The 27,376-nt window shown below is 39.6% G+C and overlaps 1 protein-coding gene across 3 annotated transcripts in view; it reads right to left on the reverse strand.

Annotated features, from left to right (window-relative positions):
- LOC5573979 (sodium-independent sulfate anion transporter) overlaps positions 1 to 27,376 on the reverse strand; it is a 45,628-nt gene that overhangs the window by 1,907 nt on the left and 16,345 nt on the right. Inside the window, exons 1-3 of one of the 3 annotated variants that reach the window (XM_001654947.2) lie at positions 22,359 to 22,476; positions 11,142 to 11,612; positions 10,219 to 10,647 (exon numbers count right to left, since the gene is read on the reverse strand). In XM_001654947.2, coding sequence (XP_001654997.1) covers positions 10,219 to 10,647; positions 11,142 to 11,303 — 591 coding nt within the window. In that variant the 5' untranslated portion in view covers positions 11,304 to 11,612; positions 22,359 to 22,476. Of the gene's footprint in view, positions 1 to 10,218; positions 10,648 to 11,141; positions 11,613 to 22,257; positions 22,281 to 22,358; positions 22,477 to 27,376 lie in introns of those variants that run through there. The other 2 variants (XM_021854644.1, XM_021854643.1) reach the window with 2 other exon arrangements.

Genomic DNA, 27,376 nt, shown 5'->3' on the forward strand with positions numbered 1-27,376 from the left:
TACAACTATTGTCAGCAGCCTAATTTCCTTCGGCAACCTTCCCATAAAATGGGCGGGTTCAAATGTTCTTCTATTATCGGCAACACGAAATCAACCGCATTTTGATCCGGATTTATTTCAATCATTGACAACTATGAACTAACTGTTTGTTCAGTCTTGAAAATTGTAGCAGGGACAGTAAACTACACAAGTTTAAAAAACAAGAAAAATTGGATGAAAATGTTTAAATACTTAAAAGTAAGTAATTTTGTAAAAGTAAACGATTTTAGCTGTATTTTTTTAAAGGACGAATGCAACATTGTTAAAGATCTTTACTTCTATACAAGTCAAAATCTTTTTATTGATATTACGATACATAAAAACCCATACTGAAATACTGCATATACTATGCAGTGAATTGTACAAAACAATATATTATGCTGTAATTTCTCTGTGCTGTAATTATGACATTACTATCAGACGTCAGCAAGGATGGTAGACGAACTTGTCGACCACCTCGAACGTATCCCCATAATAGAGATAAAAAACTATACAAGGCGAATTTCGCTGGTGTTCCCTTTGTTCTCACTCAGAAACATGTTGGGTACATAAGTGTCAAACTGCATACATTTTCACGGTGATATCTATAGCCCCGCCTTTCTCCGCCAGCAAAAGATGTTCCATCAGCGACGCCAGCGACATTCTTCTTCTATGGTTTATTATTTCTATTATCCCCATCTATCGTAATACTTCTACCTAGGCGGGCACTGTCGCGCTCAGCTCTACCAACTAGCATGTACTTTGTCTTAGTCGCATTCACGAACAGTGAATTGATGCTTCGCGTTTCAGGTGGATGTACAGGTATGCCACCTTTACAAATGATCGACCGACATGTCCATATCATCCGCAAAACAAACAAATTGACTGGATCTCTTAAAAATCGTATCCCTACTGTTAAGTCCCGCTCTCCGCATAACACGTTCTAGCGCAACATTGAACAACAGGCACGAAACAGCCATCATCTTGTCGTAGTCTACGGCGGGCTCCAAACGAACTGGAATGTTCGCCTTAAACCTTTACACAATTTTGCACACCTTTCATCATTGCTCTTGTCAGTCTGGCGAGCTTCCCGGGAAAGCTGTTCTTGTCCTTGATTTTCTATAGCTCTACTTACACGGTATATCGTATACCACCTTGAAATCGATGAATAGGTGACCAGGTTGGGACCTGGTATTCACGATTGGAGGATTTGCTGTACAGTAAAGATCTGGTCCGTTGTCGATCGGCCGTCAACGAAACCTGCTTGTGCTATTCCTATACCTAAAAAACAATGCACTCTCGGGCTAGGCATTGGATATATATAGAAAGCGTTATGTTTAGATGGGCATCTAATTCTTCCGAAAGAGGTGCACTTTGCGAAAAAGGACCACGTGATTATTGAGCTGAAATCGAATTCAGGTTAACTTCTGCGTTCATGAGTCCTCTCATGGCGTAGTGGTAACGCGCCCCAACTAGAGATCGGGGAGTCGTGAGTTCGATTCTCACTGAGAAGACGTGTAACTTTTTCGCAAATCTTCACATCAATTTGTCCATCTAATCTAATTGCAAATTATATGTAATGTTTAGCTTTTCGGTAGTTGTTAAACTTCCACTCGGCTGGTTGGCCGTAAACCACGATTCATAATTAAAACAAGTATTTATCGAGCAACGGACTCATGTTCCGTAACCGGTCGTTTGAGAACGTCGCGACCCATTGGAAGCCCACACAATAGAAACCTCAGCCAACGCAGTTGCTGGCTAGTGTAGTGTGCTATTCCTATATCTAAAAAACAATGCGCTCTCGGGCTAGGCATTGGATATATATAGAAAGCGTTGTGTTTGGATGGGCATCTAATTCTTCCGAAAGAGGTGCACTTTGCGAAAGAGGACCACGTGATTATTGAGCTGAAATCGAATTCAGGTTAACTTCTGCGTTCATGAGTCCTCTCATGGCGTAGTGGTTAACGCGCCCCAACTAGAGATCGGGGAGTCGTGAGTTCGATTCTCACTGAGAAGACGTGTAACTTTTTCGCAAATCTTCACATCAATTTGTCCATCTAATCCAATTGCAGATTATATGTAATGTTTAGCTTTTCGGTAGTTGTTAAACTTCCACTCGGCTGGTTGGCCGTAAACCACGATTCATAATTAAAACAAGTATTTATCGAGCAACGGACTCATGTTCCGTAACCGGTCGTTTGAGAACGTCGCGACCCATTGGAAGCCCACACAATAGAAACCTCAGCCAACGCAGTTGCTGGCTAGTGTAGTGTGCTATTCCTATATCTAAAAAACAATGCGCTCTCGGGCTAGGCATTGGATATATATAGAAAGCGTTGTGTTTGGATGGGCATCTAATTCTTCCGAAAGAGGTGCACTTTGCGAAAGAGGACCACGTGATTATTGAGCTGAAATCGAATTCAGGTTAACTTCTGCGTTCATGAGTCCTCTCATGGCGTAGTGGTTAACGCGCCCCAACTAGAGATCGGGGAGTCGTGAGTTCGATTCTCACTGAGAAGACGTGTAACTTTTTCGCAAATCTTCACATCAATTTGTCCATCTAATCCAATTGCAGATTATATGTAATGTTTAGCTTTTCGGTAGTTGTTAAACTTCCACTCGGCTGGTTGGCCGTAAACCACGATTCATAATTAAAACAAGTATTTATCGAGCAACGGACTCATGTTCCGTAACCGGTCGTTTGAGAACGTCGCGACCCATTGGAAGCCCACACAATAGAAACCTCAGCCAACGCAGTTGCTGGCTAGTGTAGTGTGCTATTCCTATATCTAAAAAACAATGCGCTCTCGGGCTAGGCATTGGATATATATAGAAAGCGTTGTGTTTGGATGGGCATCTAATTCTTCCGAAAGAGGTGCACTTTGCGAAAGAGGACCACGTGATTATTGAGCTGAAATCGAATTCAGGTTAACTTCTGCGTTCATGAGTCCTCTCATGGCGTAGTGGTTAACGCGCCCCAACTAGAGATCGGGGAGTCGTGAGTTCGATTCTCACTGAGAAGACGTGTAACTTTTTCGCAAATCTTCACATCAATTTGTCCATCTAATCCAATTGCAGATTATATGTAATGTTTAGCTTTTCGGTAGTTGTTAAACTTCCACTCGGCTGGTTGGCCGTAAACCACGATTCATAATTAAAACAAGTATTTATCGAGCAACGGACTCATGTTCCGTAACCGGTCGTTTGAGAACGTCGCGACCCATTGGAAGCCCACACAATAGAAACCTCAGCCAACGCAGTTGCTGGCTAGTGTAGTGTGCTATTCCTATATCTAAAAAACAATGCGCTCTCGGGCTAGGCATTGGATATATATAGAAAGCGTTGTGTTTGGATGGGCATCTAATTCTTCCGAAAGAGGTGCACTTTGCGAAAGAGGACCACGTGATTATTGAGCTGAAATCGAATTCAGGTTAACTTCTGCGTTCATGAGTCCTCTCATGGCGTAGTGGTTAACGCGCCCCAACTAGAGATCGGGGAGTCGTGAGTTCGATTCTCACTGAGAAGACGTGTAACTTTTTCGCAAATCTTCACATCAATTTGTCCATCTAATCCAATTGCAGATTATATGTAATGTTTAGCTTTTCGGTAGTTGTTAAACTTCCACTCGGCTGGTTGGCCGTAAACCACGATTCATAATTAAAACAAGTATTTATCGAGCAACGGACTCATGTTCCGTAACCGGTCGTTTGAGAACGTCGCGACCCATTGGAAGCCCACACAATAGAAACCTCAGCCAACGCAGTTGCTGGCTAGTGTAGTGTGCTATTCCTATATCTAAAAAACAATGCGCTCTCGGGCTAGGCATTGGATATATATAGAAAGCGTTGTGTTTGGATGGGCATCTAATTCTTCCGAAAGAGGTGCACTTTGCGAAAGAGGACCACGTGATTATTGAGCTGAAATCGAATTCAGGTTAACTTCTGCGTTCATGAGTCCTCTCATGGCGTAGTGGTTAACGCGCCCCAACTAGAGATCGGGGAGTCGTGAGTTCGATTCTCACTGAGAAGACGTGTAACTTTTTCGCAAATCTTCACATCAATTTGTCCATCTAATCCAATTGCAGATTATATGTAATGTTTAGCTTTTCGGTAGAGGGTAATTTATATTTACGTAAATAATCCTTTTTTAGTAGATTTTCAATATTTTCAAAATTTTGTGTCGTTTATATTATCAAAGTATTTTATATTGTACATTTTAATAAGAATTTGGAACATTTGTAAAATTAAAATATTTGTCATTTCACATTTCCATCCAAACTCCACAGACAGAAGATCGAATTCGATTGGAATACTGCTTAAGCCGCGTCCTTTGAACGCCGACTAAGGAAAAAATTTTCCATCAGTAAGTTTAATGGAAGGTATTCACATTCTAAGACTTCCTCGTAAAATTACGAAAAGTAAGTTTTCGTTTTGCCGTAAATTATATATCTTCGTGTATTCAATTTGTTTTTTAAAAGAAAAACCACGAACGAAACTCAAACTTAAAAAAAATCATATCTTTTGTGAAAAATTTTAAAAATCCACGAGGAATTTCTAAAAAAAAATCCTAGTGTGATTTCTGATGAAACTTGTGTGAGTTATAATGATAAATACCTACAAGGATAACTGAAAGATCTCTCGAATTCTTGATGAATATATTTCTTGATAAATTGCTATGATAACAAAAGCATATTAATCCATCAATGGTCGGAGCAATGACTGTAATAATTGCTGTTGTATTAACTAGTGTGGAACCTTGAATGAAATTTTAAAGAATCTATGCAGGTCTGGAAAATGTATTTGAAAAAATATCAGTGAAGTGTTTGAGCCGCAGTAATAATATTTTGAAGAAATGCTGGAGAAATTTCTAGAGGAATCTTATGAGGAATCCCAGATGCAATTCATCGAGCAATTATTGGAAAAGATTTTATCCCATAATAGCTTAAGTAAGTTTTGAGAAATTCCGGAGAGTAATTATGGTTGAATTGTTGAGAGAATCCTTATAAAAATGCCTGGATTAAATGAAAAATGCGTAGGAATTATTGTAGGGTTACTTGTAAAAATGTCGATTTTTTTAGAAAACTTTATAATAAACTTTTGGGGAAAAACTTCTGTAGGGCATGCGGGAAGAATCCTAGAAGATAAAGTTGAAGAAATCTGTAAAAGAATCAGTGATCTGGAAGAAATACTGAGTTTTTTTTCTTCAGGATTACTCTGAAGAAAAAAAACTGTGAAAATTGCGTAGGAATGCTCTTAAATTTTAAGTATAAAATTGAGAAGAAATTCCTCTGAGCTTCTATTGATAAACTGCTGGTGGCATTCCTGGTGGAGTTCTTGAAAGTATTCCAGAAGGAATCTCTGGATAAATAGTTCTGAAGGTTTCTCTGGAGCCTCTAGAATATTGCACCAGAATTCATTCCAAGCAGATTAACCATGTATGTCCGACGACTTCAATCGACAGTTTCTTTATGAAAAAGCGTTTTTGTAAAAAGTAATTCAAAAAACTATATTTCAAAGGTTCTTTTTTTTTCAAAATCAGTTTAAAATTTGTTGGTGGTTTTACAATAGTAAACTGATTGCTCACCAATAGTTTTACTATTCAAAACGTTAGTTGACTTTTGGATTAATCTGATAAGTATAGAATCATAATCTACTGTTAACTCTCCCTTACTCGATATTTCGTATCTCGATATCGAGTTAGAGAACCACAGTAAAAGTTGATTTTCATGGCTACTGCGATGGTCCCTCGGATCGCATTTGCACTGGTTTTGTGTCCCATAATTCGATACCTCCCTTACTCGATGGCCCCTTCAATATCGAGTTACGGAGAGTTGACTGTAGAAACTAATGCATAGTATTCCTCTGGTTCGGTTTGCCTCAAGTTCGTCAAAAATAATTGAGCTCTGGAGCTACCATGGGAAAGAGTGGGTTATGGCAAAAAAGTGACTTTAGATACCATATTGATTATAATATCTTTAGAGACCTTAACTAAAAATAAACACTTTTCAGAGATATGCATTGAAATAGTATCCAAGCCTTTAAAAAAGATCTGCTTACCTGAAAATATACTATTTTTACTTGCTTTAATCTTTTCCTACAAATATTATTTATTTCATATGCTCATGAAAGATACCCAACTAGAACTGGGAATCGTATTTGCCTTTCCCATTTTAGCAATCCTAAGTCCTACTTCCTTATTTAAACAAGTAATCTATATAAATAAAAATGGAATGGTGTTTGTATGTCACGAAATGGCTCACGAACGGGGCAACGGATTTCGATGATTCTTTCTCTATTTTGTTCGTCAAGGGCTCCGACGTGTTTGTGTGTATAAAAGTTCCAGGTAATCACCGGGAAAGCAGGAAAAACACGAATGAACGGAACTGTCATTTTGTATGGGACGATTCATAGCAATTTTCAACAGCCTACTTTTGGCAAGACGAAGTTTGCCGGGACCACTAGTTCGAAATAAATATTAAAAACAACTTAAAGTGAATGGACTGAATACCTCAAGTTGTAACAGCTGCGCAGCCGAAATTTTTTTTTGATTGAAAAAATGTTGTGTTACAAAAAGGACATATTCTGCCATAATAATTAGGCGGCATCCACAAATTACGTAACGCTAACGGGGAGGGGAGGAGTAGGCTCAAGCGTTACGGCTCATACAAAAATTCAAAATTTCCCATACAAAATGCGTTACGGAGGGAGGGGGCGGAGGGGGTCAAAAAATTTCAATTTTAGCGTTACGTAATAAATGGACGCTGCCTTAGTGGTTCGAGGTTTTTTTCTTGTGTATAGCCGAAATCCTCTGTTAATTCCAGATTTTTCCAGGTTGAATAAAATTCCCTAATAATTCTAGGTTTTCCATGATTTTTCAGGTTGTAGACACCCTGCTAACTTAAAGCTTAGCCCAACTTAAGAAGGCCGATTCAAAATTTTCTCCCGAAAGATTAGCTCAAAAAAGTTGAAAAAAGTGACTTTTTGACGAAAAAAGTGACTTTAGTTGAAATGGCTTCAAAAAAGAGACTTTAAAGTGACTGGCCTCAAAAAAGTGACCAAGTCACTAAAAAGTGACTCGCTACCAGCCTTGCTCTTTCGGAAGAATTAGATGCCCATCCAAACACAACGCTTTCTATATATATACAATGCCTAGCCCGAGAGCGCATTGTTTTTTAGGTATAGGAATAGCACACTACACTAGCCAGCAACTGCGCTGGCTAAGGTTTCTATTGTGTGGGCTTCCAATAGGTCGTGACGTTCTCAAACGACCGGTTACGGAACATGAGTCCGTTGCTCGATAAATACTTGTTTTTTTTTTAATTATGAATCGTGGTTTACGGCCAACCAGCCGAGTGGAAGTTTAACAACTACCGAAACCAGAATCAGTTCTAATAACAAAATTTGTTTCAATTTAAAACAAAATTATAACATTTTTTTATAGTAATTAGAGATCAATTACAATTAAGTTTCTTATGGATAACAAAATGAGTTATATTTTTGTTTGATTAAAACACAATGAGTTACATTTTTACAAATAACTATCGAAATGTCAAATTTTAACTAAAAGTTAAACGAATCGGTGAAACGATTCACAGCCTGAGATAGTCTCCTGTGACTTTAAAGTTATAGTGACAACTTCTTTGTTCATCACGCAAATCTGTCATGGAGTGGCCTACTTGATATTGTCATATGAGTTCATAATTCATGAATTACTTGAGTTGCGCAATGATTTTTTTTTGCAATTTCTCATCGTAAGGGGCGATCCATTAATTACGTAAGACAATTTTCGGGGTTTTTTGACCCCCCCTCCCCCCAAGGTAAGATTTTTAGTATGAAAATTAAAAATAAATTGTATGGCGCGTAAGAAATCTCAGACCCCCCCTCCCCCCTAAAACCCTTACATAATTAATGGACCGCCCCTAATAGGCTATTTTTCAACATGCAAAGCTGTCATGAAACGGCCTACTTTCCTGCACTGAAGTATGCAGTGCGGGAATAGTGATTACGCAAACTGAAACCAGTGCTGTAATGATTCATTACGCAACGCTTTCTCATTACACAACTGTTTTGAGTTGCGTAATGAATCATAACATAACGATTTTTCAGAAATTGTAAAATAATGGTGAATGCATTCCGATATAATTTCTGATACCTTCAAGTGGTCTTCTACGAAATTGCTAAAAATGTTGTACGTTACTCGTTGCAGAACTCGGTTTTTACAGCACTCGTCGTAATTATCCTACTCGACAAGCCTCGTAGGGTAAATTTACAACTCGTGCTGTAAAAATCATCATTCTGCAACTTGTTCCGCAAACTACTAATTATGCATCACTTTTCCATTACAAAACTTTTTTGTGTTTTGTAATGAATAAGTACACATTGATTTTATGAAAATGCATATGAACATGTTGTAGTACGCATCTTGATATGATTTCTTGATTTCTGATATTCACGAGTGGCCTTCTGCGAAATTGCAAAACGGTAATTTTTGCAATTTCCCATCGTAAAAGGCTGTTTTTTATCACGCCAATCTATCACGAAACGGCCTACTTTCCTGCACTGAATTATGCAGTGGGGTAATAGTTATTACGCAACTGAAATCAGTTGCGTAATGACTTTTACGCAACGCTTTTTTATTACGCAACTTTTTTGAATTGCGTTATGAATAATTATACAACAAATTGCTAAATTATGGTGCATGGAGAGATCGCAGCAAGCCGTGCGCGCGGGCGGCTGCGTTTTGAATTTTCTGTCACGTTTACTTCGGTTCCGCATTTCGGACGGTGAAAAATAGATTCGGCTGATGGCGCTATGCCTCCTTCAAATTTTTGTGCTCTCGTTGTTCCCGAATCCGTCGATATTAGCAGGTGCAACGTAATCCGGGTTGTAGTGCTTTGTGCAGTGATAAACAGCTGCAATAAAACTGGCTGATGGTGCAGTGATTTAAGTGTTATTTTTTATTTGCAAAGATTTTAAAGATGGCTTGTGGCATGTTAGATTTTTGCATGATTCCGTTAGTGTTACGCCACCCGGATAGTTTTTTTTCGTTTGGAATAAGTGTGACTTTGACAAAATAAGATAAAAAAGGATACGGTTGTGAGATTTGCATCATTTTTAATTTTATGCTTTCTGATAATAAGTTTTGAAAACCTGTGTTAAGTATGAAAACCGCCTTCGATGATGATTATTGTGCTACGCAGAAATTAGTTCAAACCAAATTCAGATATGAAACCATCAGAGGATGTCGATTCAAACACCAACAGATTAATATTAAAGTTTTTGAGGAAACGTTTTTTTATTCGGCGTTCCGATAAATGGACGGATTTGGTGAGTTCCTTCCGATTTAATCGCTATCACTAATTCTGGGCTATTTCTGTAGCATGGGGTTGGGTCATTCAATCTTCTCGTTTCAGAGAGCGAGTAATGGCGCTCAAACCAAAACTTCTTAGCTAGGGCACAAGGTGGAAAAACCTGTGTCTCATCTCTGGAAGACGAACACGCATGGAGTGACTTAAACTTTCTTAGCAACGTCACTCCCAACGATGATGAAAACATTTCATTCACACTTACACTCAATTACAAAAAGTATACTAAATTACACATACATTAAATTTCAATCCGGTCGCATCACTCGCTTATAGTGAATCCTAGACCATTTCCCTTCCCATCATCCAACTCCTTGACATCTATGAGGGCGTCGGTGAGTCGCTGGCCTCTCTTCAAGTAGGTGTCATATCATCATTTTCCTTTCCTTCCCTCGTAACGGAGAAGATGGGCGTGGCCGGCAATGGAAATTATCATGTACTTGCATCTCTGACTTCCGATTGGATAACTATTTGATCCAAAATAGTTTTCCATGAGCAATTGGAATAAGTGTTGTAAAGTTTCTAACATGACAGTTTTCAGTATGCAATCTACAAAATACTCCGTTACCACGCAACGCAACGCAACGCAACGCAACCATAATTGCAAAATTATGGTGAATGCATCCCGATATGATTGCTAATACCCTCAGGTCTTCTACGAAATTGCAAAATTGTACGCAACTCGTTGCAAAACTCATCCTAATTATACAACTCGCCAAGCCTCGTTGGATAAATATAAGACTCATGCTGTAAAAATAAGCGTTCTGCAACTTGTTGCACAAACTACTATTGAGCCATGGTTAGTTAGTTTTGCAAGTGTTACGCCTGTTACTTACCCGCAGCGCCAGAAGAATGGCTATTGAGATGAATCCCAGGATACTATCCGGCACTCGAGCTTCGTCGAACCTCATCACAACCGCCTTGATGGTTTCGGCGAATCCCGATCCTGACCCTCCTCGGATACCGAGTAGAGCCTTCAGCTGCGATGCTCCAATAATCAGCGCCGTTGCCGATGTGAAGCCAACCGTTACCGGCAGGGATATCAGATCCACCAACGCACCCAGCCTCAGAACAGCCATCAGTAGTTCTACGATCCCGGCAAGGAAGCACAGCAGTATGGCGAAATGGGGACCGGATTGGCCACCAAGTCCCGTGTGGCGACTTGTCATCAAGGCGAGTAGTGCTGTTGGCCCTATGGTCACTTCACGGCATCCACCCATCAGGGCATACACCAAACCTCCGACGAATGCCGAGTACAGTCCATACTATGAAGATATGAAGCCTATCAATATTTGATTGAAGGATATTCACACAAACGGGTCTACCCTGTTTGGCCTAATGTCGTTTGGGATACAGTCGTTTAGCTGTTTGGCACAATGTCATTTGGCATAATTCTGAAAAACTTTGTATGAGATTAAAATTCTTCGATTAAGGTGAAACATCTCGAAATCTAAAGATGGCCGTCACAATGACCGACTTGTGTCGCTACTCACGTTTAATGAACACAAGAACATAACATTCCTAATTTTATCACATAGTTTACACATGGAACGAGCTCACAAGTTGATCCACCATCCTTAGCAGCCACAAGCAAGAAAACAGCTTCTTCGCGAAACACTTACCAGCAAAACCCACGCAGACGGAGAAAACAGCATCGCTCTCTATGCCAAGCGACCATTACGAAAAATGACTATTATGCCAAACAACTGTTATACCAAACGGGGTAACCACACATTAACAGACACCCTCTTTTACGAACCTGCGGCTCCAAACCGGCTAGCGTTGCGTACGCCAATCCTTGCGGCAGCACCGTCAAGCCTACTGTGATGCCGGCGATGAGATCAGCCACTGCAAACTGTGCATTATAGCCCCGTAGCCACCTGGCGCCAGGTATGAACTTCTCGATCTGCGTGAGACCCATATCTCACCAATTACTATTGGCGAAGTCTCGTGCTAGCAGCAACAACCACTTTTCTCCTCTCGGTCTCTCTCTGCGAATGTCTCGTGATTACTGCCGGCCGGTGTAATCAATGGAACCAGTTTTCCGTTTACTACAAACGCCACTTAATAATACTCATGTGATTGCTTCGTATATCGTATATCTTAGGTAGCTGGAGTCTTGCGCACGCGTGACCGTTTAGCCGGACTGAAGGAATGCTAATAAGCTCGCGGCAAAATGTTTTGGCTGAATTTATACATTCTAAAATTCGATTGCCATCGCGTTGGGAACCTGTTTTGTAAAAAAGGATACAGATGTATATTTGAGCATTTAATAAATAGCGATGCGTTGTCGACTGTTTGTCGATTTAGAACTTCAATGCACCGGACTTGGTGGCGCCCGATGAGAGATTACAGGAAAGGATAAATTGCGTTTCGATCAGATATATATATTTAGTTCTAGATATTTCGAAAGTTTAGTCGATCTAGCCGTTTCGAAAATAATTTACCTTCGAGAATTAGTCCCATAGACAGTACTGTCCTAGCTCGATGGAATAAACAATCGTTTGACTCCAAACATGATATATTATGTTTGTTTAAGCATGCTTTAGAGTAAACCTCATTAATTAACCTCCGAAAGAATACTGGCTTCAGTGGTAGATTAAAAGATTTTTTTCAATGGTTTCGGGTCATTTGGCCGAATGCTATTTGGCTGAATGCCGTTTGGTCGAACGCCATTTGACCGAAAGGGTCATTTGGGCGAATGCCGTTTGGCCTAAATTGAAAACAATAGTGAAGTTAACTTGCATTTGTAATGAATTTCAAAGCTGAATTTAAAAGAACTTATTTAGCTTATTCTAGAAGGATAAGTCACCATTGATTAACAAATAATTAGCTCTTTAGTGTTAGTTCAAGAAACGGTCATAACTGAAAAAAGAACATCCTAAATGTAAACAATTTTCACTTCTCTGCTAGCTTTAATAGCTACCAGCATTACGTTTGTAGTCAGCTTTTGATAGTAACTAAAACGGTTTACGATTAATTCGGTTTGCTTCAATCACAGACAAACAGACGTCACACTCTCATCATTGTCCATCGACCACCTTTTTAACGGTCGATTCAAAAATATGTTAGGAGGCCAATCCGCCACCCGCAGCGCTTGCTTCGTTTTTGTTCGTGTTTGACGTTTACACACTACCGCCATCTGTTGGCCTGTCGGCCAAACACGCTGATTTTAGCATTGGGCGTACATGTGACTATGATGTTGATCGAGATTTGTTCTAAGCGTTACGTCTGTTTATCTGTGCTTCAATCTTCAGACAAGATGGACAAGTTTGCTGTGCAGAGCTATTAGATTTTGAGATAAATAGTTTTGAATGTTTCGTCAAAAATGTCACTTTAGTTTAATAGTTATTACTTTTAAACTCGTTAAGCTAAGAATGCTGTTCCGCTCTAGAAAAATAAAAATTTCTGCCCAAGAAATAGTCAAGAAATTTCCTACAGTGAGCTCCATTTGAATTGACATTTCTTTTCAACTGCGTACTGCGATCAAAGAAAAATGCTTTTCTTGAGCATTTCTTGCAAGAAATTTCCCACGCATCGAAATAGGCAATTACTTTTCTTTTGAAGTGCATACTTCGCTTTATTGGGAAAATTATTCAAAAATATATGTTAAAATTTAGGTTATGTATGATGTTTTGTAAAAATTTCATTCGAATCGGTCGATAAATAACTGAGATCTAGTTTACCAAAGTTGGTCAATTTGTATGGAAAATCGAAAAGTTGCAAATGATTAGTCCAATACTGAAGATCCTTTTCACATGTTTTGCTAGAATTGGGTTGTTTAGCGATGAAGAATTCACATTTTTTTTGTAGCTTGCACTGTAAGACAAGAGTACTTTGGTCTAGGGTAAAAAAGTACCCTTTTTGAGAGAAACTAGTTTAACTCATAAAAAGAGTAAAGGGCCTTTACTCATTAAAGAGTAAACGGCTTGTACGTCAGATCGACGAGTAAATTTTACCCACTATGCCAAACTAATAAATTGAGAAACAGAGTAAAATTTACTCTTTTTTAAATATGGAAATTTAATTTAATTTTGATATTTATTTTCATAGAATAATCGACATTAGACTCTTGTATACATAAAAACTTTTTATTAAATACTATATCACCAATGTTCCGATGCTGGCGAATCTTTAATTAAATGTGAATTTGCTCGAGAATCAACTGGCCTGGAAAATGGGGCTTCTGTTATTGGTGGGACAATGCATCATGCAAGGTACTTAGTCGGCAGTTAAAGCATCCTGTAAAATTGATTTTTTATCAAATCATAACATTACAGAAAAATTACTTAATAAACCTACCTTAGATTCATACTCATTACTGATGATTTTTCTTACTATTAATAATAAACACATGTGAATATACTAAACATTGTTCTGATGGAGAATTTAGCTATATTATAAATTGCAAGGAATTTTTCACCCATTAAAGAGTACATGACTGGAACAAATAAAAGGGCACAAAATACCCATTATGTGAAAAAATAAATTACCCGTTATTTTGATGTTTCATACACCAGAAAATAATGGGTAGATTTCACACATTAAAGAGTAATGACGAGTTCACAGTGTGATCAAAAGAGCACATTTCAAGACCAACAATTGAAAAGGCCTCAAGTCCAAAATGTGAACAAATCGGTTTTCTGCTGATTTCAGTGTGTAAGAGCCTATTCTTACTAAAACATACAATAACATTTAAAAATATGCATAAAACTTGAAAAAATAACATTTTTCTAAAAGGCCCCATCTCATTTTCCGCAAACCAGGATACTCATCGCAAATGTGGCCTTTTCTCAAAAAGGCCACATTTCATATCTGACGGAAACCGAGTTGAGGCCTGTTAAACATGTGGGCAACAACCGCGCAGGAACCAAACAACCGAAGCGAATAACCGGAGCGGACAAGTAATCGGATCACGAAATAAAAAGATACTAGGCGTCGCGTAACAAAAGGAAAGTTAACTGTATTTCGGTTCAAGTACAAAGTTCGAATGAAAAAGGAAATAGCACTGACTCGACCGCTGCTTGTTTTGGTGCGATGATGTTGGCAGCAGTTCGATAGAGGTTTGACAGTAGATGGTGTATCTAGGCGAGGTAGTCATTTCAATACCCCACACTCCTCCTAAATGTAGACCGAGCCGTTAGTTGCTCGATAATCCCTGGCTCTCCAAGAAACCCCGGAACTTTACAGTGCCCAAGGGCTTCGTGAGCACGTCCGCGGTCATCTTCTCAGTAGGGCAGTAGACTAGCTTCACTTCTCCACGATCGCATAGGTCCTTGATGAAGTGCTGTTTAGTGTCTATGTGTTTAGACCGCTTATTTGTTTTCTCCAGATTCACGAAGCAAAGACAGCTCTGGTTGTCTTCGTAAACAATCGTTGCACCCTGTTGTGGTTCACCAAGATCAGCCATTAAACGTCGAAACCAGATCAGCTCCTGGCAGGTCTCGCTCAGTGCGAGGTATTCGGCCTCCATGGACGACAAACTCACGCTGGTCTGCCGGCGACTGACCCAAGCAACGGGACCACCACCGAAAAAGAACACGAATCCTGTAGTTGATTTTCTGCTGTCCTGGTCGCCTGCCCAGTCGGCGTCCGAATATGCAACCAGTGACCATCCGTTGCCCTGCCCGAACTGTACCTTGAACTCTTTTGTCCCCTTCAGGTATCTGATGACTCTTTTTGCGGCCTTCCAATCCATCTCGCTTGGCTTGCTGACTCTGCGACCGAGTAGTGATACGCTGGCCGCCACGTTAGGCCGAGCGTGGACTGCGATGTAGAGCAGAGCACCTACTATGCTCCTGTACTTGCTTGGATCCTCGAATAACTTGGTGTCGCCACTTGACTTGAGGTATCCCGGTTCCATTGGCGTCTTAGACGGTTTGCAGTCGCTAAGGCCAAACTTCTTTATCAGCGACTCGATGAAACAGGTCAATCGTAGACTGTATATTCCAGCTTCACAGACAATCTCGTATCCCAGAAAATGCTTAGCTGTTCCGAGGTCACAGATATCCAAATCCTTCCGCAATTCTTCGTACACCTTCTTAGCGACCGATTCTTTCGCACAAGCGACCAAAAAGTCATCCACGTAGACGAGTAATATGACTAAGCCGTCACCGTTGTCGCGTACGTAGAGGCAAGTATCAGCCTGGCACTGTCGGAACCCCAGCTTGGTCAACACTGCGTGAAGTGCACGGTTCCAGCAGCGCGCAGACTGCTTGAGACCGTAAATACTTTTTCTGATCCTGCAAACCTTCTCCTCCTTTCCGCTTACGGCGAATCCCGGCGGTTGCCGCATGTAAATTTCTTCCTCGACGATTCCGTGTAAATACGCTGTCCGTACATCCAAATGTCGAAGAACGAAACCACGCTTGCCGGCCACTGCTAGCAACGCACGGAGAGTTTCATGTCGGGTTACAGGTGCAAAGACGTCCAGATAATCAACCCCGTATCGCTGGTTAAATCCTTGCGCCACGAGGCGCGCCTTGTGCTGCACAACATCGCCGTGTTCATTTCGTTTTAGCTTAAAAACCCACCGCGAACCGATGGTTTTTCTCCCTTGCGGCAACTCGACAAGTTCCCAGGTGGCATTCCGTTTGTGCGAATCCATTTCGGCATCCATGGCTTGCTTCCATGCCGGAATCTTCAGCGCGCAGCGATAATCCGTTGATTCCTCAGTCATCGACTTTGCCATGCCGACTACGTAATCCTCTAGCTTCTTCGGACGAATCCCTCTCGTCGGCCGATCTTGCCGTCGAAGTTCCGGCTCCTCCTCAACGGCTGCCGCTTCCTCGTCGCCCGAAGAATCCTCCAACGCCTCACTGTCAGCTGTGTCAAAATCATCCGAATGGTCCGACATATCTCCATCACTTGCTTCATTCTGCAGCAGCTCTGTATCTTCACGGTGCTCGAAACCGATTGGCACTTCGATCTCATCATCAGCTACGTCGATCTTCTCCGGAGTCGCAAGTTGCTCCGACCCATCACCAAGCTCAATAAATTTAGCGTCCCGGCTGACGGTTATGTGGTTGTTGGAACGATCTAGAAACCGGAAGCCTTTATGATCCTCGCAGTAACCAACAAAGGTGAGCTTTACTGCCTTCTGGTCCAGCTTGGAACGTTTTGTCTCCGGAATCTGCACGTAGGCGTCGCATCCGAAAACCTTCAAGTTGGAAATATCAGGCTTTCGGCCGGTCCAAAGCTCGTATGGAGTCTTGTTGATCACTCGTGATGGCAACCGATTCTGGAGGTGTGCTGCTGTCATCACGGCCTCTCCCCAGTACACCTTGCTCATACCAGCATCAGCCAGCATGCAAATAGCCATCTCCTGCAAAGACCGGTTTTTGCGTTCGGCTATTCCGTTCTGCTGGGGAGAGTATGGCATGGTATACTGCGCTTTGATGCCCTCAGACTTGTAGAAATCGTTTAGCTGTCGGTTGACGTACTCGCCCCCGCCATCGGAGCGAATTGCGAGCGGCTTCCTTCCGAAAATGTTCGCAGCCCAGCGAACGAACTCTTTTATTTTTCCCGCTGCTTCGTCCTTGCTTTTCAGCAGATAGACGACCGTGAATCTACTGAAGTCGTCGATGACCGTCATAAGGTAACGGTTTCCCGACGGCGTCTTCGTCTCCATGGGTCCACAGAGGTCTGTGTGGAGCAAATCTAACGGTCGATCCGCTTTTCTCTCAGTCACCCGTGGGAATGGCTGACGTGCCAGTTTCCCCTTTAAACAGCATTCACAAGTGATACGCATGCCACAGTCAGTAATATTGAGTCCACTTACCAGATCGTCTCGCTCAAGCTGTCGGATTACCTCGGGATCACGGTGGCCCATGCGCCGATGCCACGTATGCTGGCACCGCTGGTGGTGCTCGCAGCTGGCACGCAGCGACCGCTCCTGCAATCGCAGCCGGTATAGACCACCGACCTTGTCGCCAACAACAACTGTATCTCCCGCTGGATCTTTGATTTCACATAGTGATGCACCAAACACTGCCGCAAAACCTTTGGCAGCCAGCTGACCGACGGACAATAAACCGCCGTCGAGATCCGGTACAAAAAGCACATCGCTCAATGTAATTTCAACGCGTTTACCACTTCCATCCTCCCCGAAGAGCACACCTTTGCCGATATCGTGCACTTTTGTGTTCTTCCCGTCCGCGAGCGTGACTTTCGAATCACCACTGGGATTTAACTCGGCGAAAAATGACCGGTCACATGTCATGTGAAGTGACGCTCCACTGTCAATCACCCAGCTCTTCGGAAGCTTTTCTCCGGCAACGAAACACACCGCACTGTTGTCACTTTTTGCTTGCTTCGCTTTGTGATTGTCGTCTTTAGCCTTCTTCTTTCCGGATCCACTAGCATTTTTCTTTACACTATCCGCCATCTTTTCAATCGCACGTGTAAGCCGCCGATCGGGAAACCACTCGCACCGGCACGTCGATCAATCCGAAAAAATTCCGCGTTTTCCGCACTTTTCCGCAAACTCCGAACTGGAGCCCATAACCTGTGGGCAACAACCGCGCAGGAACCAAACAACCGAAGCGAATAACCGGAGCGGACAAGTAATCGGATCACGAAATAAAAAGATACTAGGCGTCGCGTAACAAAAGGAAAGTTAACTGTATTTCGGTTCAAGTACAAAGTTCGAATGAAAAAGGAAATAGCACTGACTCGACCGCTGCTTGTTTTGGTGCGATGATGTTGGCAGCAGTTCGATGGAGGTTTGACAGTAGATGGTGTATCTAGGCGAGGTAGTCATTTCAATACCCCACAAAACAAACATCAAAATTGCAATGTAGATTGCGAAAAACGTTCCAAATTCACTAAGTAGATGCAGGTTATACTACGGAGCGACTGCTCCTTGTATTATTTTATAGTGGTTGTCTAAACGGCGAACATTATTGGGTACCTGTAGACTGATGTATTTTGTAACATACTACCTAATAATACCTGTGTCCGCCTGTCTGTACTTCACAAATTATCAACAAAAACACGATTTGGTTTCAATTGCATGAAAAATAACGTTCAATTGCAATATTATTTCAATTGAACCAATATTTCCATACATTTTCTCGACGACAAACTCGCGTAGCACATACATAATGTTCATGGATGAAGAAGGGTTCAATCAATCACATATTTAATCGACCGCACGAATCTTCTCTTGCTGTAGGGATCTCCATGTACTTTACTTCACCACTTAACACTCTTCTACACTTCAAATTCCTTATTTCATCATCAATTTTGAATGATTTTCAAAAGGCCACATCAGAAGATGATGAAAAAACAAGCCACAACTAGAAGGCCTCAACACATTTTAGAGTAAACAAAGGCGTCAACTCACAGGCCTCATCAGTGTCGGCCGGCGTCTATGGGCACAAATGAAAAGGGCTGCACAGCTTTTGGTGAAATAAAAGCCTCATTTCCTTTGACTCGTTTTTTTAGCAGGATTTATTGCTAAAATGATAGTAATGAATATTCATAGCTATAAATCAGTTTATCCAACGACCTTCTGGACGATAAAATAACATACAATGCTTAAATTCATAATTTAAATTTGATGTATTGTTTGACAAAACAAGATTGCAATTTTCTCATTGTTTACTTTTTGGAGATGAGGCCTTTTGAATTGTTAGTCTTAATTTGTCTAAGTGTAACACGATTTTATTGCGCTTTGATACATAAATTTTGATATAGTAAATGATTAAATAAGATTTCATTCCGCCGACTCAATGACATTTCAATTTGCATAATGACAGCTCGCCCCGAAGTAAAATTTGCCGAGGGGTGATTCAAACGCGATTTCCATACTGTATTCAAACGTGTTTCAAAAATAGTTCCAGGGCACAGCAAATTATGAAAATTTGGATTCTGGCTCAGTTTTTAACGTAGAATCAAAATATGTAAAAAACAGGATATCACTAAACAAGCCAATTGTCTTCGTGGTATCCAACAGAAAATACAGATAAATATTTGTTCATTTGTGATTATGAAGAAGTAAAGTGTCAAAATCAAAAATATACCACGCCCTATAGGATATTCAGAGTAATTTGGACAAACAGTTACGCATATATAATTTGGACTTATTCAAATCGACTTAAGTAACTTTCACAAGGTTTAGAGAAAAATAATTGAGAGGAATTATTGTGCGTTGCTTTGATAAATGGATTATTGGGAAAGTTGTGTATCGCACTTCGAAGGTCACCAAGCAGTGGTTCCAAATATGTTTCCATGCAAATGGATCAATATCCAAAGTTCTTCAAATGTACATTTACGCGACAAATTACACTGGTTTTTCTATCCAAATGCAGATTTGCACTTGACTGCATCATTGCCACAATTAATAATAATCGAACAAGCCTATTTCAAGTGGGTGACATACTTTTACAAATGTTTTACAAGCAAGTTTTCGTGAAACAAATAAAACAAACAAACTAGCAACCCTGCTGAGAGCACATGCTGTTGCTGAAACGAAAACAATTTTCGTTGGCGCGAAACCGATTCACTGCCTTTTCTAGCCCGCCAACGGCGAAAACAAAGGGTTTGACGTTTCCGCACTTATGAACCCGCCCGCACTTCTGAAGTGCGGGGTCCAATAAGGTGGGAACTGCGCAATAAAACCTTAAATGTGAAGCTATTTTAAAATAAATATACATTTGACATTTTTTTCCTTATGTTAATCCTTAAAACTTTACATGCCAGCAGCACGCGAAACAAAAATCACGCGAAAAAAAAAATTCCCACAAAAACTTAATGACCAAATGATACACCGTTTTGTAAAACTACTTGCGACGTTTTCGTACGAGTGTAAGATTGATTCAAATAGACTTGATTCGTGGTTAAGTCACTTAGTCTCTCCATATTATGGCAGAGCGGTGAAAGTAGTGTCTAGGTTGCGAAAGCACAAAATCTTACTTACGTCGTTTTGTAATTCCAAAAATTAAACGTTATAAAAGTGGAAGTCGAGTGCGTGTAGTAGAGCGTATAGAATGTTGTCTGCGAAACAAGTAGGATCGATAAACTAAGTTCTTTTTACTCTTCTGACTTACGGCTGTTTGAACACGTTTTCAAGATATCCATTTGATTTTGTCGTAAACGTCCAAATTATGTACGGGTAACGCTCCAAATTAGATTTTTATTGTAAGACGCATTAGAGTGCATCGGGATGCGACATTTACGAAGTTTGGTATCTCGCATACCGTAAGGAATGTATAATAGTACCGAATATTATGTATATAAAGATACAGGTTTAGGGCGTCACTCACCGCTTATCCTAGGTATAAGGCCCTATCTATAACAATAGTTTGGAACCCATTTGCTGGTTGTTATCTATATATTACAATATTACAACATATTATTGAACCATGACAACCAAGAAGCATTTTTCAATCTTCCATAATAACTTAATAAAATCAACCATAAATTCTTGTTTACCACCTTAAACAGACTACATTTTTTCCACAACAAAAATAATATAAATTCGTCCCCTTAAAGCTACAACTAGATAACTCGAAAATCAAAATTTTGTGATGCGCAACTTTGAAAATATGATCGTTGTACAAGGTGATGGTTAGTCGAAGAGAATATGATTGAAACCAGACTACAACTTATGTATTTTTAATCACACGCTTATGAGCTGTGGATATTATGCAGACCTAATAGAGAATAATATTTTGACATATTGAAGTCAAAAAATCCAAATTTCTAGTTATCTAGCTGTAGCATCAAGGGGACGAATTCATATGAATTTCTCTCTAATACATGTTTTTAAATTTTCAATGAGTGGAAATGGCGTCCTTACGGTACTTGGATTTCAATTGCCAAATATTTTCACAAGAACTGAATTCTCATATTTGAATAGATCTTTAAATTGTTAAACACGGTGATTATGTTGAGACGACGCGAGAGTACGAATATAAGATATCGGGACGAAGAAACCCACAATACAAGGATTGTGTGAACAACATTCCTACGTCCTTAACTCGGTCCCAAAAGCACACCGAAGCTAGTTTTGTTTACTTCCACAAACCGGTTTGAGCCGGCTTGGTTCAGAATCCGAAAAGCAAAATAAATATTCAATGTTCGACTAAGCTCACGCGCACGTGCTTACGATTCTCCTCCGGCCGGCGCCCCGCCGAATGCACTGACCACTCTGACTATCCCACGCGTAAAAGTTGATTTGTGGTTATTTCATTCTGTAGTGGTCATTATTATCCAGTGATTCTTCTCACAGAACGCATTTAATGCATTATCACTCTCTGGGTTTGACCAAAGACAAACAGACATAATACTTTGAAACTTTTTCACTTAAATCCATCGTCAAAATTCACTTTTTCACTTAAATCCATCGTCAAATTCACGCAATCATCATTTGGTGGCCATGTTGCAAGGCCTGCAGAAGGCGCTAGTCTGAAACGTCAAGCAGAGGAAAACGATGCGCGCGCCTCTGGTTGTGATATATAGAACAAAGAAAATTTAAAATGACCGTTCGGAGCGTGGTCGATAAAAATTTCGCGAGTTTTACGTCCGTTTGTCTGTGGCATAATCTTCTGGTCGGTATTGAAGTGTGATTCACCCCGTGGAGTCTGCGACCTGTTTGGCGCGTCAAACTGCGAAGTTAAATGAGGCGAAAGACGCACAAAAACACAGAAATTATATCCGCCAAGGTAGGAGAGTAGGTTGTCCATATTCGCAAAACAACTCGCACGTGACGAAAAAACCGGTTACCATCCACGTCTCCCGTCTAGCCATGCTCTTTCCCAATACATCGAAGAACTCGCCACAATAATGATCTTCGCTTCAAAACAAAAAGTTGCTTTTGTCCATTCGAAGCGATCTTACAAGATACACAGCACCTTCCAATCATCACTAACCCAAAAAGAGTGGCTTTTGTATGCCAATCACGCTAAGTGCGTTATTATTTAAAATTTTGTTTACGTGCGACGCAACGAATAACACATTTAATATCTCAAACCTTTTTCAAATTTACAACTCTCCGAAATTCAAACCGAACGAACCGCACTTCGCCAATGCCACGATTAGACTAAACTGCCACCTATTCACTCTTCTCGAACATACCCAGCGATCGAGCCGTGCATAGAATGGTATATAGAAACTGGAAGCCACAACTTGAACCAGATCCCATATATCCTCGACCATCGATTATAGCTATGGCGTAGAGATGGTCGGGTTTCACATTTTTCAAACCCGAACCCGACCCGTACCCGACTTATTTTATTCCTTCAAACCCGGACCCGACCCGAACCCGAGACAATAATTGAAAAGCAAACCCGGACCCGACCCGAACCCGAAAAATTTTCGCTGTTCAAACCCGAATCCGACCCGAAACCCGAGAAAGTTTTCTAAGAAAAACCCGAATAGAACCCGAGTTCGAAAAGATGATAAATTCATCGTTTCTGATGTATAGGGAAGGTTTCCGGTTGTTACTTTGTGAACAATTATCCCCAAACCCGACCCAAACCCGGCTAAACCCGACCTTTTTCAAGCCCGAACCCGACCCGTACCCGATATTTTTTTTAGTTTCAAACCCGACCCGAACCCGAACCCGAAAAAATTAAAATTTTCAAACCCGAACCCGACCCGGGTTCGGGTCGGGTTTCGGGTTTGAAAACCCGAGACCCGACCATCTCTACTATGGCGACCTCAACCCGTGGACAACGGAATGCGATGAGCGACCTACCACCAGCAGAGATGCTAGAAGATACAATCGTGAGCTGCTAATGCACCATAGCAAATGCCATTTGGACGTAGAAGGCGTGGAATTCATCGCGACATACATAATCTTTGAGATAAAAACCACAAAGCCCGATCTAAGTGAGCCGGTCTTTTGTTGAATATTTAAGATGAATGAATGTCCAGGCACTCTGAACATAACAAGTAGCTACTTGGCTTTTGAACATGCTATTTAATCAGAACATGAGCACTGCCCATAACTGCAAAACAGTCACATTCGACATTTTTGACAAAATGGAGTTAATGCCATGGAGAGTCATCAAATGATAAATACTTTCGATCAACTTACTGAAATCTGTGAGATTGTTCTAGAAAATTCGAAAAAAATATCAAGTTGTTTTGTCACATTGGTAATTATAACCGCATAACAGTCACATTGAGATTATAAATGGGCCTCGTAATGTGATAGCAATGAAATTTATATTAGAATTATTTTCTGACAAATCACCTAGTATGCGATATGAGTTGTACAAAATATTAGCCTCAAATAAGCACTTTTGAGTTCCTGGTAATTTTTAGAAATTTCAGTTTCCTCTCATACTGCCATAAAATGCACACTTGTTATTCCATTTACTCAATGCCTACTTTTGTCGAATGTTACAAATATGCGGTTATGGGCAGAGCAGTAAGCTACGAAAAAAAGATTGCCAATGGTTCCTAGATTCAAAATTGCACGCATCGCAATCAAGCACGCTGGATTTGTATGATTGTTTTGTTAATCACGTGCTTTTACATTTACAACGATTATCTCTGCACAACATGCAATGAACCGAAGTCAATGTGAACTTTGTTCATGTCCACGCGTTCACTTGATAAGAAAAGAACTCGTTACAGAAGATCGATCATGATCAAGTGCGAAATGGACCGGCCGGTATATTTATGTTGTGCGAGAGAGCTAAGATCAGTCTTAGATTATGTAACAGCGAGTTCAAGTAGGATGAATCAGAGTGCAATCAAGACAGCAACCGAGTCCAATGAACTTTTGCGACCACAAGATGCGATGTATTGCGATGCACGTTCGTGCGATCAATTTTGATGAAATTTTCAGGAAAAATCACAAATGAGTTATAGTTTTGATGCACACAATGAAAGTTTTGAGTTCGGTGACGGTTTCGGACTTAGATTCTAATTTGTGAGATGTTTCGAAATGTAAATGTAAGGTAAATGCATGCGTCGTCGAAGCACTATATTAAAATGCGGACGCCGAGCTTCGTTGAAGTTTGGACTGCGTCACTCGGTTTGTCAATACCAATCTGAGAATCAGGCTCTGATTTGTTAGGGACGCACTGTGTTTTGTTTTCTCGATTCCATGCGCTTTTTGAATAGCGCCCAAACCATTGATTTTAGCGATATAGTTTGTTCGGAGAAGCTTCTTGGTATATTAAAGCGCAACTTTTGACGAAAAAAGTTTTGTGATCAATCCACCTAGCAGTGAGATAGAAAAACTATTTTTTCAAAACATTTAAATAGACATATGGTGTCTTCGGCAAAGTTGAAACAACTTTGTCGAAGACACGATTTTTCTATCTCTTGTACTTTTTGAGATATATGCCGTTGTATGTGAATGGCCCCTAAAAATCATATTTTTTATCATTACTTTTTTCCAAGATTTTTAACATTTTTTATGTTTTCTACAAAGTTGTTTGTCATGGAAAAACCCGTGTTTTTGTTGAACATATCATCACCCTATCTTTTGAAGTAACAAAGTTATTCATAAATAACTCTTTTTTTTTAAGGGTAGTTTAGGCCTCTATAACTGGCTTCGGCGCAAAATGGCGCAAACAACTCGTACAAATCATGACATTTTTCATGTCTTCTACAAAGTTGTTAAACATCTTAAAACGCGTGGTTTTGCTGAACATCGCACCTCTCTATCTCTTAAAGTAAAAGAATTATCAGTCGAATAATAAGGCTTATTTGTATGATAGTACAAACAACTTTGTAGAAAACAATGACAAACAACTTTGTAGAAAACACAAAAAATGTTAAAAATCGTGGAAAAAAGTTATGATAAAAAATATGATTTTTAGGGGCCATTCACATACAACGGCATACAGATATAAAAAGTATAAGAGATAGAAAAATCGTGTCTTCGACTTTGCCGAAGACACCATATGTCTATCTAAATGTTTTGAAAAAATAGTTTTTCTATCTCACTGCTAGGTGGATTGATCACAAAACTTTTTGCATCAAAAGATGCGCTTTAATACACCAAGAAACTTCTCCGAACAAACTATATCGCTAAAATCAATGGTTTGGGCGCTATACGAAAAGCGCATGAAATCAAGAAAATAAAACACAGTGGGACGTAGCGTATAAGTGGAAGGATATGGTGTTTTATATATTTTGGATAGATCGTTACACGTATATAATTTGGTCACTTCCATTTGATGTTGCCGTAAATGGCCATATTATATACGCGTAACGGTCTGTCCAAAAAACTTTGATTACTCTATGAGGTGATGTCAATTTATTTATGTGTAAAAAAATATGAAATTTTAATCGGCAAGAAGAGATTTCAAAATTGGCCATTGGAAATCCTCAGAGTACTGACACGGATATCATACTGCATACAAAACAAGCAATATATTCTATCAAATAGATCAATGTTCTTGCATTGTTCACATAATTTTTATTTTAAAATACCCTAGGTACCCCAACAAATGACCTCAATCCGAAACTATCATCGATTTCAAAATTAAACTCATTTGTGATTTTTCCTGAAAATCTCATCCAAATCTACCAAACGATGGCGAAACTAGGCGACTATGGTTCATCGGAAGTATGTTTGAATCCTATTGAATTGAAAAGATTATAATTTAAATTTGAATAAATTTAAATAAATAATTATGATGATCTCACCTGAAAGATATTGGCTCCGTTATGGATCTACTCCAGAAGAGCCTTTAATTATGTATTTTTGATTTTGTAACGTATTTTTAAAAAGATGAAAAGGTTTTGTGCCTGAGAAAGATTTCAAATAGAAATCACTCAAAGGGGTTTTTCCCTCTTCCAAAATTTTTATGTTAATAAACAATAATAATAATAATAATTTAAATTTGCAAAATGTACTGATCATCATCTACGACGTTATTGGTATCGGAAATTTTTAATGATAATCGAAGTATACATAGGGTAATTTGGCCATTATTGCAGTACAGTCAACTTTCGTTCGTTGCACTAAAGCTGTAGCCCACTTATGGTGTTAGTTAATGCGTCAATCGCGTATTAACGTCGATGGAGCTTACCACCATTAGTGAAAGACTTTCAATAATCGGGCTGAGTTTTGAGTTGTCAAAGGATATATAACAAAAGAAAATAAGTACTACCAAATTTGCCTTCGTTTTAGGTGGGCTATAGCCCACCTAACGGGAGCCCAGTTAAATCGTAGTGCAATTAAACATAGTGCAACGAACGAAATTCGACTGTATTCCCTATTATTGCGGTATAAGAACTAAACCCTAATTGTTAATCGAAAACTCTATTTTCTATGGATATTATTGATGACTATGAAAGCTTATAGTATTCCCAAGCTTTAAAAATTGAACGATTTTGATCGTTGGAAGAACAGTTTTAAATGATGCATCAAGAAAACTCTATATTTTTAACCAGTCCTTCTATCTACGGACGGGTTTTCATAAACATGATTTTTTTAAGATTAGAACCAAAACAATTAAATGCAGCGGCTATAACAGTTCAGTATGGATGAAGTTACATGATAGATATTGAATTTATAATTCAAGTTCTATATTTTTGAGAACAAGCATATACTGCAATAATAAGACAATCAAAATAGCTTTTTGCCTATTATTGCGGTATCTGTAAATCATATTCAAAAATTCAATATTTTAATTGTCGTTCTAAATGTAATTGCTGGGAACATTAATTATATTATAAGGATACTATTATGTAACATAATTCTGAGTGATTCACACATTTATTTAGCCAAACAAAAGATTTCTGTTTATATTTACCCTGTAGTTGCTCTTATTTACAAATATATTGCAAATAAACACAATATTTTACCAAAAAATCACGTAAACTGATTGAAAATCGGAAAACATGCAAAAAATACGTTGAAAAAGATACAAGATGATCGCAAGGAAGCAATCTTTTAAAATTTCATTTGATTGTTGAAAGCTTGTGAAAAATTTAAGCGCCAAAATTGTAGGTTATACATAAAGATCTAAATTTAAGTCAATTTTCAACATTTTTCATTGGAATGAATAATAGTAGAAT

The sequence above is a fragment of the Aedes aegypti genome, chromosome 3 (assembly GCF_002204515.2).
Source record: "Aedes aegypti strain LVP_AGWG chromosome 3, AaegL5.0 Primary Assembly, whole genome shotgun sequence".
Taxonomy (NCBI): Eukaryota; Metazoa; Arthropoda; class Insecta; order Diptera; family Culicidae; genus Aedes; species Aedes aegypti.